Source organism: Narcine bancroftii, chromosome 3, assembly GCF_036971445.1.
Source record: "Narcine bancroftii isolate sNarBan1 chromosome 3, sNarBan1.hap1, whole genome shotgun sequence".
Lineage (NCBI taxonomy): Eukaryota > Metazoa > Chordata > Chondrichthyes > Torpediniformes > Narcinidae > Narcine > Narcine bancroftii.
In genome coordinates, this window is record NC_091471.1 from 47,155,206 (window position 1) to 47,170,528 (window position 15,323).

The 15,323-nt window shown below is 41.4% G+C and overlaps 1 protein-coding gene across 2 annotated transcripts in view; it reads right to left on the reverse strand.

The window, feature by feature from the left end:
* Positions 1 to 9,855: 9,855 nt before the first annotated feature.
* nars1 (asparaginyl-tRNA synthetase 1) overlaps positions 9,856 to 15,323 on the reverse strand; it is a 59,468-nt gene continuing 54,000 nt past the window's right edge. For both annotated transcript variants that reach the window (XM_069923983.1, XM_069923982.1), the window contains exon 15: positions 9,856 to 10,262. In XM_069923983.1, the coding sequence (XP_069780084.1) occupies positions 10,131 to 10,262 (132 nt within the window). In that variant the 3' untranslated portion in view covers positions 9,856 to 10,130. The remainder of the gene's footprint in view (positions 10,263 to 15,323) is intronic.

A 15,323-nucleotide genomic window follows, 5' to 3' on the forward strand; every position in this document is an offset into this window, starting at 1 on the left:
TGCAATAGTCCGACAGCTACTGAGCCTCCCCCTGCATATGGTTCCGAAGGCAGCATGATGGTGGAGGCTGTGTGGTGATTATTGATGCCTCAATGAGGCCACCATACCAGACAGCTACCCTGTGCCCGATAACCAAGACTTTACTGCCAACTTACAAGCGGTACGGGTGTTTTAAAAGGTTGATTTAATCAGGGGTCATCATCAAATTCCAGTGTAGCCCAAAGACATTCCCCAAACTGCCACAATAACCCCCTTCAGCCAGTTTGAATTCATGAGGATGCCCTTTGGGCTTAAAAACGCTCCCCAGACTTTTCAGCAGCTGATGGATGTAGTGGGCCAGGATCTCTCATTTTCATTCATCTATTTGGATGATATCCTTATCACCAGCCGGAACCATTCAGAACACATGGCCCACCTCAGACAACAATGTACCCACCTGCAAGAGGTCCGGCTGATCATTAACCACACCAAGTGTCAGTTCAGGTGGAACACAGTCAACTTCTTGGGCACCATATCGACAGGCATGGGGTGAAACCCCTGCCCGAAAAGGTGGAGGCTGTTCGGCAGTTCACTGAACCCTGCACTGCGAAGGGGCTTTAGGAGTTTGCCAATATGATTAACTTCTACCATTGATTCATACTGGCAGCAGCTCCCTGTTCGCATTCATGGCAGAGAAAAATAAAGATGTTGCCTGGGATGAGAAGGTGTTCCAGAAGGCCAAGGATGCTCTGGCCAATGCCACCCTTCTGGTTCACCCCAGGCCAGAGTGGCAATCGCCCTTTCAGTTGATCCCTCCAGCACAGCAGTTGGAGGGGTCCTTGAAGAGTTAATCGATGGGCAATGGCAGCCCGGGCCTCGTTAGCAGGCATCTCCGGCCACCTGAACTTAAGTACAGTGCCTTTCACCAGATGTTGTATCGGCACTGAACCTGCGGGCAGAAACCTCTGGTACTTTCTAGAGGGCAGAAAATTCATGGCCTTCACAGACCACAAACTATTTACCTTCACCTTCCTCAAAGTATCTGACTCATGGTCGGCCAGGCAGCAGAGACACCTCTCTTACATATCCAAATTCACCATGGACCTCCAACACATCACCTGAAAGAACAACGTGGTAGCTGATGCACTCTCCCATCCCACCATCGAATCCATCCATGCCCTATCCCAGGGCATAGTCTATTCAGCCCTAGCCAGGGCACAACATGACGACCCCAAGATCCTGGCATACAGGACGGTGCTTTCTGGGCTGAAGCTGGAGGATGTCATCATTGCCCCGCCAATTAGACGCTCCTCTGCAACGTCCCCACTGACAAACCCAGCTTCACTGCGCCAGCAGTATGGAGATGGCAGGTCTTCGACACAGTGCACAACTTGGTGCATCCGGCCAGCAGAACTACGGTCAAGGTGACGGCCAGCAGGTTCGTCTGGCACGGCTTCCACAAACAGGTCAGTCAGTGGGTCAAGATCTTCATGCTCTGCCAGGTGTCCAAGGTGTAAACTCACACTAAAGTACCTCTCCAGACTTTTGAGCCAGCACAGCATGGGTTCAACCATGTCCACGTTGACATCGTGGGGCTACTACCGGTTTCCAGTTGGGCAAGATACCTCCCCACTATGGTTGACTGCTCCATGAGGTGGCTGGAGGCAATCCCGATAGCTGACACAACCATATCACCCACAGGCCAATGGGTTTACAGAGCAATTCCACAGACACTTAAAAGCGGCCCTAATGGCCCAGCTCAAGATGCCCAACTGCGCGAACTAACTGATTTGGGTCCTTCCGGGGATATACACCACACTGAAAGAGGAATTTAATGCCTCTGCAGCAGAAATGGTTTATGGTGTGCTTTAGGTAATCCCAGGGGAGTTTTTGGCCATTGCCAAGGACCTTGAGACTCCTGCGGATGCATTGAAACAATTGAGGGAAAGACTGGGTACCATAGCCCCTCTGCAGCCCCGCTGCTCGGCCAACCCAGATCCTACATCCCCAAGGACTTGCAAATCTGTGTGTACCTTTTTGTGCACAGGGCACCCCTTCAACAGCCATACGAGGGGCCATACTGAGTTGTCAGGCACAATTGGTCAGTGTGTATATTGGACATTGCTGGCAAAGAAGAAACGATCACCCTCGACCACCTGAAACTGGCCCCATGTAGACATTAGTCAACCAGTCAACATTTAGCCCATATGATCCAGAGGTAGGCTGCCGAAAGCGGCAGAGGATGCTCCAATTGCCAGTTCTTGGGGGGGGGGCGGTCATATAGCGACCCGCAAACCAAGTCGCAACCAGGCTCACAAAATGGCCGGCAAATGCGGCAATAGCAAGCACCCCATCGGCTGTTGTCCCATGTGACCTCCTGTACAGCAGGAAACAGTGGGTAACGGCAGTCAGTCGGAGGTCAGTGCAGTGGTAATGTCACTCCTGTTGTCAGAAGCAGAGAGTGAATATAAACAGAGCTGGCAGTACAATAAATCAGTCTTCGACCTCGACTAGACTGTGTGTGTTGTTTTTACTGCACACTTTGCGTAGCATGCAAGCTACAACAAGCTGTCGAAGGCAGTGGTAGAGGTGGGTCCAATTATGAAGTTGAAAAGCCATTTAGAGTTACATGGATAGGAAAGGTAAATGGAACTTGCTGAGGTAGATAACTGTAGGACTCCATAACTTAATGAAGTAACAGTGTTAAAGCCATACTTTCCCTTTTACAGGCAATGCATTATGGTGGAAGGCAAAACAGCCAATTTTATTATTGAAACATTCCTTAGAACCACTCCCATTTCTCTGGCATTTTCACCTGCTCATGAAGAACAATCCTGTGAAACATCCTACTATAATGGAAACTAACTTGGGCAATTTTGTGAAACAGACTTCACACTATCAATGTTCCTCCATAGTATCTATATATGAATCCAGTTTTTGCTGTTGAAAACCAGAATTCAGTTTCTACAATTTATGATGTATTTTCTCCAACCTTATGGACACAAATGCTCAATATTTATCTCCCTTTTTCATTCTTGTTTTCTTGCCTCTCCTCATCTATGCCACATCTGCTTTGTCACCTGCCTTCTCTTCAACATCAGATACTGCCTCCCATCCAATTACTAAACTCCAGTTTTTTTTTTCTGCCACTCTGAGAATGTATCCCTCAAATATTGACACTCCCCATGGTTACTTTTCTCAGCATTTTCCAACTCGTAATGACTGAACAATTGGAAAATCCAAATGTCTTCATCTTTTCGTTGTTGACCTACGTGGTGAAACCACTATTGTATATTTTTGTTATATGACCTTTCCTGGTTGACGCTGCTCTCACTGGCCGGCTCGTGACTCTTCCCCTTTCTTCCCCATAAAGGCTCTCATGCCACAAGCCTCCCCCCAGTTTGAATCCGGGCCAGCGTGAGTGACCAACACAGGGATGTTGTCCCTCTTGCAAGTACAAGCCTTCATTTTTGATTACTTCAGTGTTTATGCAATTAATTGTGCATCAACTTGTTTAGCATGACCACGAACAGGCAACCTGTTCTCAAGGGCCCTTAGCTTTATGGATTGATCAACTATCTCCATCAGCATTTCCCACCAAAATGCTTCCCATTTGTGCTATTTTATTGGTTATTGTGGATAACTGTTAACATTCTGGCTTTAACATTCAACTTGCGCAGAGAGTCACATGTTTGTACAATAGAAAATAGGCCCTTCATCCCAAATCATCCATGTTGACAATGATGCCCACCTGTACCTCCCTTTGCTTGCATTGAGCCCATGCACTTCTGCACTTTTCCTAATCAAACACCTAAATGTTATTGTGCCTGCCTCACTGCTTTCTCCGGCAGTTCCTTCCACAAGGACAGCAACCTCTGAGCAATCTGGGACATTTGGAATCTTGTTTCCACGTAATATCACTGGATACCTTAAATTACTTCTAAATGCCTATGAACTTGGATGGTTTTGTTTGTGTGAAGGGGGAAATAAATGTTCATGAACCCTGCTCATGTTCCTTTTAGACCATCGACTTTTTTTACATTCCATGTACCTCAGGGGTATTCTTTTGTGTCTCAACTCAATGTTGTAAGCATTGTATTAAGAAATATTTAAAAATTTCCCATCTCACATCTGCTCTGCCATTCAGTAAGATTGTGGCAGATCTTCTACCTCAGCATTTCTTTTCTGCACATACCATATCACTTAACTCTCTTAATATCCAAAATCGATAAATCATTTTCTTGAAAATAATTAGCAACTAATCCCAGTACCAATTCCTGCATTGCCCCAACTCAAAAATGACCTTGTCATTCCTCCAATCTTCTGTCTGTTAAATCAATCTTCCGTCCATGCCAGTATATCACCCCCAATTTCTTGTGTTCCAATCTTATTGCTTACAAGTTATACATGCTCATGGTAAATCCACATCAATTGTCCTTATTAACCCAGTTAAAAAAAAATTTACAACCAAGACATTTGCCACAAGCTCTAACTCCATGCATACTGTTAATGACAATATAAAACTTGTACCAAGATATCCATTGTATAATTTGGTTATTCTATTACTTGCATATGATTTTCTTAAACAGCCACACACCGTTAAAATTCCTGGCATATCTAAACTAAAACCAATTTTGACGACATTTCACAAATTCTTTGTTCAACATTGAAATCTCCAATTTCAAGTTGCCCATTTCCCCTTCAAACATTTCTTTTAACTCATCCACCAAAGTCCTCTCGCATACTCACTTATAGTGGGTGTGGAAACAGGCCCTTCGGCTTAACTACATCTATTTTTTTTCCTTAAACATTGCAAAAGTACCTGCCTCAACCACCTCCTCTAGCAGCCTGTTCCAAATACTCATTACTCTGCGTTTAAAAAAAAATTACCACTCAGGTTCCTATTAAATCTCTTTCACCTCAGCTTCAACCTGTGTCCTCTGGTTACCAGTACCTCCACTCTGAGCAAAATACTCTGCATTCACCCAGTCTTTGTCTTTCATGATTTTGTACATCTGTGTGAAATCATCCCACATCCTCCTATGCTTCAAGGAATAATGCCCTGGCCTGTTCAATCTTACCCTGAAACTAAGGCCCCAGAGTCCTGGCAGAATCAAAAATAAATCCCTCTGAACTTTCTCCAGCTTGACATCTTTCCTTGTTTTCAGGGAACAAAACTGAACACTCTAGTTCAAATAGGGTCTCACCAATGTCTTATACAATTTTAACATGACCTTCCATGTTCTATGCTAATACTCTGACTGATGAAGGCAATGTACCTAGTCTTTTTGACCACCTTATCTACTGTAGCTCCACTTTCAAGATACTATACACCTCGATCTCTCTGCTCTACAACACTCCCTATATCCCTACCATCACACTATGCCACGTTCGACCTCTCAAAATGCAACACCTCACATTTCTCTATTAATTTCCATCAATTATTCCTCTGCCCACTTGATCAAGATTCTGTTGCAATTTTTGGCAACCATCTTCACTATCTATAATAGCGGACACTTCAGTGTCATCATGTACATTTTCATCTAAACGAGATGACAAACAGCAATGTCCCCAGCACTGAACCCTGAGCCAAACCATGAGGTTTGAAAAACCAGTCAGAAAAACAACCTTTTACCATCACCCTCAGTTTTCTTTCATGAAGCCAATTTTCTATTTATTCTGCTATATCTCCTTGGAATCCATGCAACCTAACCTTCCAGAGCAGCCAACAATACAAAATCTAATTGAATCCCTTGATGAAATCAATATACAAGTCTATAGCTCTGTCCACATCATAATTTTTGTTATCATCTTCAAAAAACATTCACATTTGTGAGACATGACCTCCCACTTACATAGGAAAATAGGAAGTAGGAACAGGAGTAGGCCAAAAATGGCCCATCGAGCCTGCTCCGCCATTCAATACGATCATGGCTGATCTAATTTATGACCTAACTCCACCTACCTGCCTTCTCCCCATATCCCCTAATTCCTCTATCATGTAAAAATTTATCTAACCGAATTTTAAATATGTTTAATGAGGCAGCCTCAACCGCTTCCCTGGTTAGAGAATTCCAAACATTCATTACTCTCTGGGAAAAACTATTTTTCCTCATCTCTGTCCTAAATCTACTCCCCCAAATCTTGAGACTGTGTCCTCTCGTTTTAGTTTCCCCGGCCAGCTCAAAAAAACTTCCTACATCTATCCTATCCATACCCTTCATAATCCTATATGTTTCTATAAGATCTCCTCTCATTCATCTGAACTTGAGCGAATACAATCCTAGACGATTTAATCTTTTGTCATAAATTAACCCCTTCATCCCAGGGATCAACCTAGTAAACCTCCTCTGGACCGTCTCCAAAGCCAGTATCTCCTTCCTCAAATATGGAGACCAGAACTGGACACAGTACTCCAGGTGCGGTCTCACCAGTACCTTATACAGTTGCAATATTACCTCCCTACTCCTGAATTCAATTCCTCTAGCGATGAAGGCCAACATTCCATTTACCTTCTTAATAACCTGCTGCACCTGCAACCTAACTTTTTGCGATTCATGCACAAGCATTCCCAAGTCCCTCTGCACAACAGCAGGCTGTAGTTTTTCACCCTTGAAATAATATTCAGCTCTTTTATTTTTCTTGCCAAAGTGGATAACCCCACACTTACTAACATTGTACTCCATCTGCCAGACCTTTGCCCACTCATCCAGCTTAACTATATCCCTCTGCAGACTCTCCACATCCTCATTACAATTTGCTCTTCCACTTTGATGAGTCAAACCAAGGAAGGGCTTGCACAGTAAATGGCATGGCTCTGGACAGTGTAGAACAGAGAGAACTTAGTGTACAAGTGCATAGATCCCTCAAGGTAATGACACTGGGGCAAGACAAGGAGGTACTTGCCTTTGTTGGTGCATTATTGAGTACAAAGGTGACTTTGACCTTGTGATACAGCTATTCAAGATGTGGTGAGATCACGTTTGGGTACCTTCTAAGGGACATTGGAGAAGTAGTTTATACTGTCTAAACACCAAATTCAGTTTGTGAAGGTGATTATGTGAAGTCTCACTCCCAGCTAAATAACACATGATGGAATATGAAAATACAGAGCTGAATGCCCATGGAGAAAATCACCTACAATTTATGGATGAGATATGGCACATTTGTTGAAGTGTGGCAACTGTATCTGAGGCACATAGGTGCACATGTAATTTACACCCCTCTCCCCCCCCATAAGGAAAAAAAAATCAAAAATGACCCTAGGAAATTTAAATTAGCACTGGTGTGCACTAATGGGTGGCCAGAGTCCAAACTTTATTGACAGGTGATTTGACTTCCAAATAAATTTCAGGCAGGGAGGACACATGACCATTCACAATATTCCAGGCTGGCAGGGATGCCACATATTTCTCCACACACACACACGTCAACCTCCAGTCTTCTGATACTTCACCCACCAAAGATAACAAGATCTCTTAAGATCCTCCGCTATTTCCTGTGGATGCTGCCTCACCCACCATCGTAGTAGGATGGACATAGTGATCTATGTGAAATGTAATTAAATCAAACCTGTCCTTCTTGCACAGCATGATCTATCTTGCAGAGAGATTACCAGCTAAATAAAAAAAAAGATATAGTCAGAAAATAAAATAAATCCTCCAACTATTAGGCATTCCTGGTCCATAATCACGCACAGGATGGTATTGAACCAATGCATAGTTAATACGCAGAAGCTGAGAACAAATGACAGGAGCACAGAGTACCACTACCCAAAGCTCTAGCTGCAAGTTATCCTCCATCCTATAAGAGTCCAAAAGGAAGAGGGCAAATGAAAGAAAAACAATGCTGAAAGTACTCAGCAGATCAATGCTGGAAGATCAATGTTTCCAGAACTGAAAAGACACAGGGAGGAGGAATGTCTTTGATCAGGTAAAACTGAGATGCCCACGGGGATAAACTGGATAAATTGACTTATCCAGTCAATAAAAGCAGTTAAGAGTGGAAACTACTGCCATAAGGGAAAAAGGCATGAGACTGAAGACGAGCACTCAGCGACACAAAGACAGGTTCTTCCCCTCCACCATCAGATTTCTCAATGAACCATAGGCACAATCTTACTTTGTCCTCTTCTTGAATTATTTTTATTTATGTTGTAAGGTGGTTACATAAACGCTTACATTATGCTGCTGCAAAACAACAAATTTCATGGCATGCTCATAAAAATAAATTCTGATTCTTAAAACCAAAGAATGCGATTTGTGAAATCAGAGCAAGAGGGCATGCCCAGTACGTCACACTGGTATTGTCGTCCACTCTCAGAGACAAAAAGGAACAATAAAGCTGAGCCAGTTTCATAGATGGGATGACAGATGTAGAACGAGAAATCAAGTTACCTGAAGCTGTTGAATTCAATATAGTCCAGAAAACAGCCATGTACCCAGATGGAAAATGAGGTGCTATTCCACAAGCGTGTGTTGGACCTCACTGCGACAATACAAGGAGGAGGTCAGAGTGCAAGTGAGATGAGGAACTTGAGGAATTAATGTGGCAGGCAGAATATTCATGGAGAAAGGGCCCATTCTTCAACCAAATAATAATTTCATGCCCCGAATCAGGTTAAGGGATGTTTTAGTTAGAATTTTCAAAATATTAGGATAATATTTTCACTAAATAGGCTATCTAGGACCATAGAGCAGTATATATTTTGGAGCCAGGCCTTTTGTTAGTGAAGTTGGGAAACATCACACACAGAAGTGATTTCCATGCACTTCATTCCATTTGACACACTCTCTGTGATAGGTTTACATACCATACCACACAATTAGAAATAATGTTAGGCAAGACCTTGAAGGGCTCTCTGCACAAATCCATTATAGTTTTGTTACTTCTGTTTTAAGACACATTTTCTGCACTTTTCATATGCATCAGAAATTCCTCGACATAAGCACAAACGCTATTATGTTTATGTTACAAAATTATACAACTATTTTGACCAAAAACTATGGTCCATCATAAAAATCCTAATTTAGTTCATTCAAAGACAAACTCTAGAAAAATAAAAAAAATATCCCATATTTAATCTGCAAAAAGGGACAATTGAAACAGAAGCATTTGGTCAACAGAGTTAAATAAAAAAAAGTTGGTTTTACAGCTTTTTATTTTCTACCTTCCCACCTGTAATCACCCATGACCTCTTGCCAGTTAGCCTGTGCTCATCCTCCTGCCCCTTCTCCCTTCCCCAACCGTTTCATTCTGACACCTGCCTGCTTTTCCTTATACTTGACGAAGGGCCCAACCTTGAAACATTGGCTACCCTTCACTTCCAATAGATCTGGTGAGATTCTCCAGCACATTTGTGTATTGCACTTGGTCAATAGCGTTCCAATTGCACAGCAGAGGTATCTTAACCCCTGTACACAAATGACAGCTGAGTACACAAGTGGAATGGCAGAAATCACAGTAGAATCCAACATTACCTTTAAGGAATCTCCATGTATGTGTACTTTTAGAAGAGTTATTAGATAGAAGTTGGGAAGAGAAGAATCCAATCAAAGTTTCATTGCAATTATGAGATCAAGTAATGCACTGACTTGGAGCTGAGTCCATATATGATCTAAATCTCCAATAGTTCAAAGAACATTAGACTAAAAGTCCATTTATCTAAGAGTTATTTTACTGGGTAAAATAAAGGTATCCAAATAAATAAAATTTTATCTAATGCTAAAGCTGCAAGGGAAGATGCAAAATTTCACAATAATTTTGACAAATCCCTGCAAGGTTTTTTCCCCACATTACAAAGCATCAATTTTCAATAGTTAACAGTGAACACATTGCTAAGGCTGTAGCGAAACACAGTAATTCACACAAATAAAATCCTGCAGCTAAATTTATTTTTGAGGTTGAATGTAAACAAAGCCATTCTGAAAATTACGACGAAAAATTAGGCAACGAGGCTTAGTGATTACAAATTATGTTACTCTCCAATAGTTTAAAGAATTCTTCAAGTACAGAGCACTGGAAGTAGGGATGTAGTAGCTAATACATCACTGAAATTAGTATTCATATGATCAACTAATAATGCCCAAAACTTTTATTTCATGCAAGAGACAGAACATGAAATTTATTTGGACTGTTCATGCAAGTAGATGTTATGGTTTACATCGTTGGACAAAGCGTGGGTACAAACATACATCCCGAATATGATGTCTGTTCAGAAGCCATGTTAAGAAACGTTCCAGCCCCAAGCCATATCCACCGTGAGGACAAGTGCCATATTTACGCTGGGAGGAAAAGAAATGTTAATAATTAGTATACCAGCAAATGCAAATAATCAAAGCCTGCCAAATGCATGAAATATGTCAGCTGTGTCTGATGAGAAACCAGAGGTTATACAGCATTTGCAATATCTTGATTTTGATATCTAGTCAACAAATAGTTAACTCTTGGTCATAATAATGTTAGGAAGAATATTAGGAAGAATGGATGGCATAGTTGGCATAGCGGTAAGCACAATGCCTTTACAGCACCAGTGATTGGGACCGGACCTGGGTTCGAATCCCACGCTATCTTTAAAGACTTTGCACATTCTCCTCATGCCTGCGTGGGTTTTCCCTGCGTGGGTTTTCTCTGGGAACTCTGGTTTCCTCCCACCCTTCAAAACGTACCAGGGGTGTAGGTTAATGGGGTGTAAATTGGGTGGCACAGACTCGTACGGCTGAATTGGCCTGCTACAATGCTGTATGTCTAAATTTTTTTAAATGCTGATGTACATGAAAAGAACAAAGCTCAAACTCTTTCTGGTCCAGATTTCATTCACACACATTATTCAAATACTTTAATGAGTATTCTTCTAATTTCTTTAAAAACCTCAGCTTAGATCTCCTAAATTAGAATATGATGGATTTAAAGCTCACCTGGAGGCTCAAACAAAAACTTAATTACATTGCCTTGTTAGAGAAACTTTGTCTCATTGAACAATGTTTTGTTTTGAAAGAATGCAAAATGTCTTGAAATATTCCTTGGCAGTTGAGAATACAACATTCTCCACTGCTCCTGGATACATTAACATATTGTTAACCCTCACCAAAAGAGAAAGGATGAACTATTATCATGAAACCACTAAATCCAAGGGAACCTTTTGTCTGCAGATAATAGGCATTTATAGAATGCATATCCATATATTGTAAAAATACTCCCTTTGAATGCTGCTGAATGGAGATGACCCATCAGGGCCAGGCAGCAGCAGCCAGACCAAAAGCACTGTGGTTGGCACCAAGCTTCAGAAGGGAAAGATAAAGTCAGGTAGAGTGATAGTCAAAAGGAACTCAATAGTTAGAAGAACAGATAGGAGATTCTGCAGCAATGAAAAAAAACTCCAGGTCAGTGTTGCCTCCTGGGTGCTCAGGTCTAGAATGTCTCTGAGCAGATGCAGAATATTCTTAAGAGGAAGGGTGATCAGCCAGAGATTGTGGTACATATCAGTACCAATGACATACTCATACTGTAGGCAGGAGCCGGGTAAAGGTCCTGCAAAATAAGTTTCAAGAGTTAGGAAAGAGGCTGGACCTCCAAGGTGATATCTCTGGATTACTCCTGGTGCCACGAGCTACGGAAGATCACAACAAGAAGAAAGTACAGACAAACACAAGGCTGAGGAGATGGTACAGGGGGCAAGGTTTTAAGTTCCTGGATCATTGGAACCTTTCCTGCAGAAGAGGTGACCTGTACAAATTGAGAGGATCCAATATCCGGGCAGGAGGGGAGGTTTCCTAATGTTGTTGGGGGATTGGGGGTTTAAACTAGATTTTCAAAGGGGTGGGAACCAAAGTAAAGAACTAGAGGAAGAGGAGGTTAGTGCACAAGTAGGAACAGTTGGTAGTAAGTTTGTGGAAGGACAGACGGACAGGACAAAGTTGCAGCCCACGGGGGATATGTTGCAAACAACAGGGACACAGAGACTAATATAACAAATAAAGGGCTAAAGGTTTTGTATTTCAATAAGAAATAAAGTGGATAATCTTGTTGTGCAGCTACACACAGGAAGGCATGACATTGTGGCATTCACAGAGTCGTGGCTAAAGGATGGATGTTTTTGGGAGCTGAATGTCCATAGATAAAATGTATTAAATTAATAAGCATTGAAGCAGAGAGGCCGGTGTGCTTCTGTTGGTAAGGAACAACTTTAAAATCATAGAAAGCGGAGACAAAGGATCAGAAGATGTAGAATCATTGTGGGTTGAGTTAAGGCAAGAGTAAAAATACACTATTGTCTTTTATATAGACCTCCAAACAGTAGCTGCAATATGGTTAACAAATTGCAAAAGCATATAAAAATGCTTGTCAGAGGGGCAATGTTATAGTAGTCATGGGGAATTTTAACATGCAAGTAGATTGGGAAATCCAAGTTGGGACTGAATCTCAAGAGTTTGTAGAAAGCCTACGAGATGGCTTTTTAGAGCAGCTTGTTGATGAGCCCATGAAGGGATCGACTGTTTTGCATTGGGTGTTGTGTAATCCACCAGAGGAGATGAGAGAGCTCCATTTTGGAGCAGTGATCACAAAATGATTGAGTATAATTTAAGATTTAACAAGGCAAAAATAAAAATCAGATGTATCAGCGTTTCAGTTGAGAGGCATGAGAGGGGAAATGGCCAAAGTAGATTGGAAGGAGACACTAGCAGGGAAGACAGCAGAGCAGCAATGGATGGAGGTTCTGCAAGAAATGAGGAAGGTTAAATGTAAATACATAAAAAAAGAAATATATATATGAATAGAAAAATGTCACAATTGTGGCTGACAAGGGATGTCAAATGCAACATGAAAGCAAGAGATGGCATGAAAAGAAGCAAAAATTAGTGGCAAGATGGAGGATTGGGAAGTTTTTAAAAGCTTACAGAAGGAAACTGAAAACTCATAAGGAGGAAAAAGATGAAATATGAATGTAGGCTAGCAAATAATATCAAAGAGGATTCAAAAAGCTTCAAGAACATAAAGATTAAAAGAGGCGAGAGTAGATATTAGACCTCGAGACTGGAGAAATAATAATATATGTCAAAGCTTATCAGGGAAGGGAAGTGAGTGCAGAACTATTTGAAGTGAGAATGTGCTCAGAAAGCCTTAGGGTGGATAAGTCTCCTGGACCAAACTGATTGCATCCTCAGGTCCTAAAAGAGATAGTGGCAGAAATTGTGTGGCAGCACTGGTAATGATTTTTCTGGAATCAATAGATTCTGGCATGGACCTATAGGACTTTAAAATTGCACTATTCAACAAGCGAGGGATGTCAGTGGTTGGCAAGATGTTGGAGTCGATTGTGAAGGATGAGGTTACATAGTACTTGGAGAGCACGTTACAAGATAGGCTAAAGCTAGCATGGTTTTCTTGATGGAAAATCTTGCTTGACAAACTTATTGACAAACAGGCTGGATAAAGGAAATGCAATACATGTGTATTTGGATTTTCAGAAGACATTTGACAAGATGCCGCACAAAAGGCTACATAACAAAGTAAGAGCTCATGGTACAATAAGAGAATTGGCTGACTGGCAGAGAGCAGAGAGTTGGAATACAAGGATTATATTCTGATTGGCTGCCAGTACTAGAGGCGTTCCACAGGTGTCGATGTTAGGGCCGCTTCCTTTTATGTTGTATATTAATGGTTTCAATTATGGAATGAATGGCTAAATAGTAAGTTTGCAGATTATATGAAGTTAAGTGGATGAGCAGATAATGTCGAGGAAACACTGAAGCTCCAGGACTTTGACTAATTAGGAGAATGGGCAGAGAAGTGGCAAATGAAATACAATGTCAAAAGGTGTGTGGCTGTGCATTTGGGTAGAAGAAAAAGGAAGACTATTTAATAAATGTGGAGAACATTGCAAAGGGAGCTGGGAGTCCTCATCCAGGACAGCCTGAAGTTTAACTTGCATGTTCAAAAGGTGATAAAGAAGGCAAATACAACGCTGGCATTCATTTCAAGAGGAATAGAAGCGCAGATGTTGAGGCATTTGAAGGCACTGGTGAGACCTCACATTGAATGTTGTGACCAATTTAAGTCATTTTAAGAAAAGATGTGCTGAAGTTGGAGAGGGTTCAAGAGGTTCACAATTTTGATTCCAGGAATGAGAGGGTTATCATATGTGGAACGTTTGACAGCTCTTGGCATGGACAGAGTAGATGTAGAAAGGTTGTTTCCCATGGTGGGAGAATCTTGAGCAAGAGGGAACAACTTCAGGATTGAAGGGCTGAGAAGAGAAATGCATAGAAATTTCTTCAGCCAAAGGGTGGTAAAACTGTATTCATTGCCACAGGCAGTTGTGGAGGCCAGGCCATTATGTGTATTTAAGACAGAGATGGATAGACCCATGTTTAGCCAGGGCATCAAAGGTTGGGCAGTGGGGCTGAGGGGGAAAATGGATCAGCTCATGATTAAATGGCGGGACAGACTTGATAGGCTGAAGAGCCTATTTCTGCTCCAATCTCTTATGGTCAATATTCAATTTTCAAAATTTTAAGGTTACAAAAGAGCATAAAAAGTCTAGGCTTTGTGATTAGTTCTGGTTGCGCACAAGTCTGGTCTTCAAAGAGGCTGCAAAATCCTATCAATATATTGTCCTGTGAAAACCTTGCACTGGCATAGCATCCGAAGACCAAACTTGAAAGAGCTTCACAACACTGACTCAAGAATTATTGTTTAATTACTTGAATGCAATTGGCAGCCAAATTTTCTGCAACAATTACCAATCAGAAACATACATAATTTATTTTTGGTGCAAGAATGTTGTCTAGGACATTGCTTTACATATTGATTAACCTCCATCTTGCAACATAAAGCAGGTACTCATAAAAGTGCAGCTTTTCAGAAGTAACAAGTTTTGGGATATATTTCAAGCTTATAAAACATAACTTGACATCATAAAACTTCTGAAGTTAAACACAAGAATGCTGTAAAGGTATTTAATGTAATTATTACTTCAGTGAAGTATGAAAAATTAAACACATGCATTTTCTTCATTCACCCCTGGGATATGGGACATGCTGGTATGGTTGACATATATGGTTCAAATTCCCCTTGAAAAGGTGGTGATAAGCCACTTTTTTGAAGTGCTGCAGTAATAGTGATATTGAGCATGGAGTTTCAACATTTAAATGCAGTGGTGTTGAAGCATGTCTATCATCTTGTGGTGAGGGGGGAAATCCATATCTTGATGAAATCAGGAATAGTGGCAAGGAAAATAATAGTCAGTAAAAATGAGGAAGAATGTTAATGCTGAGTTTTACAGAAATCGAAAAATGAGAATCTAAATAAAATTATTTGTAGAAAAATACCAAAAGACATCAGAA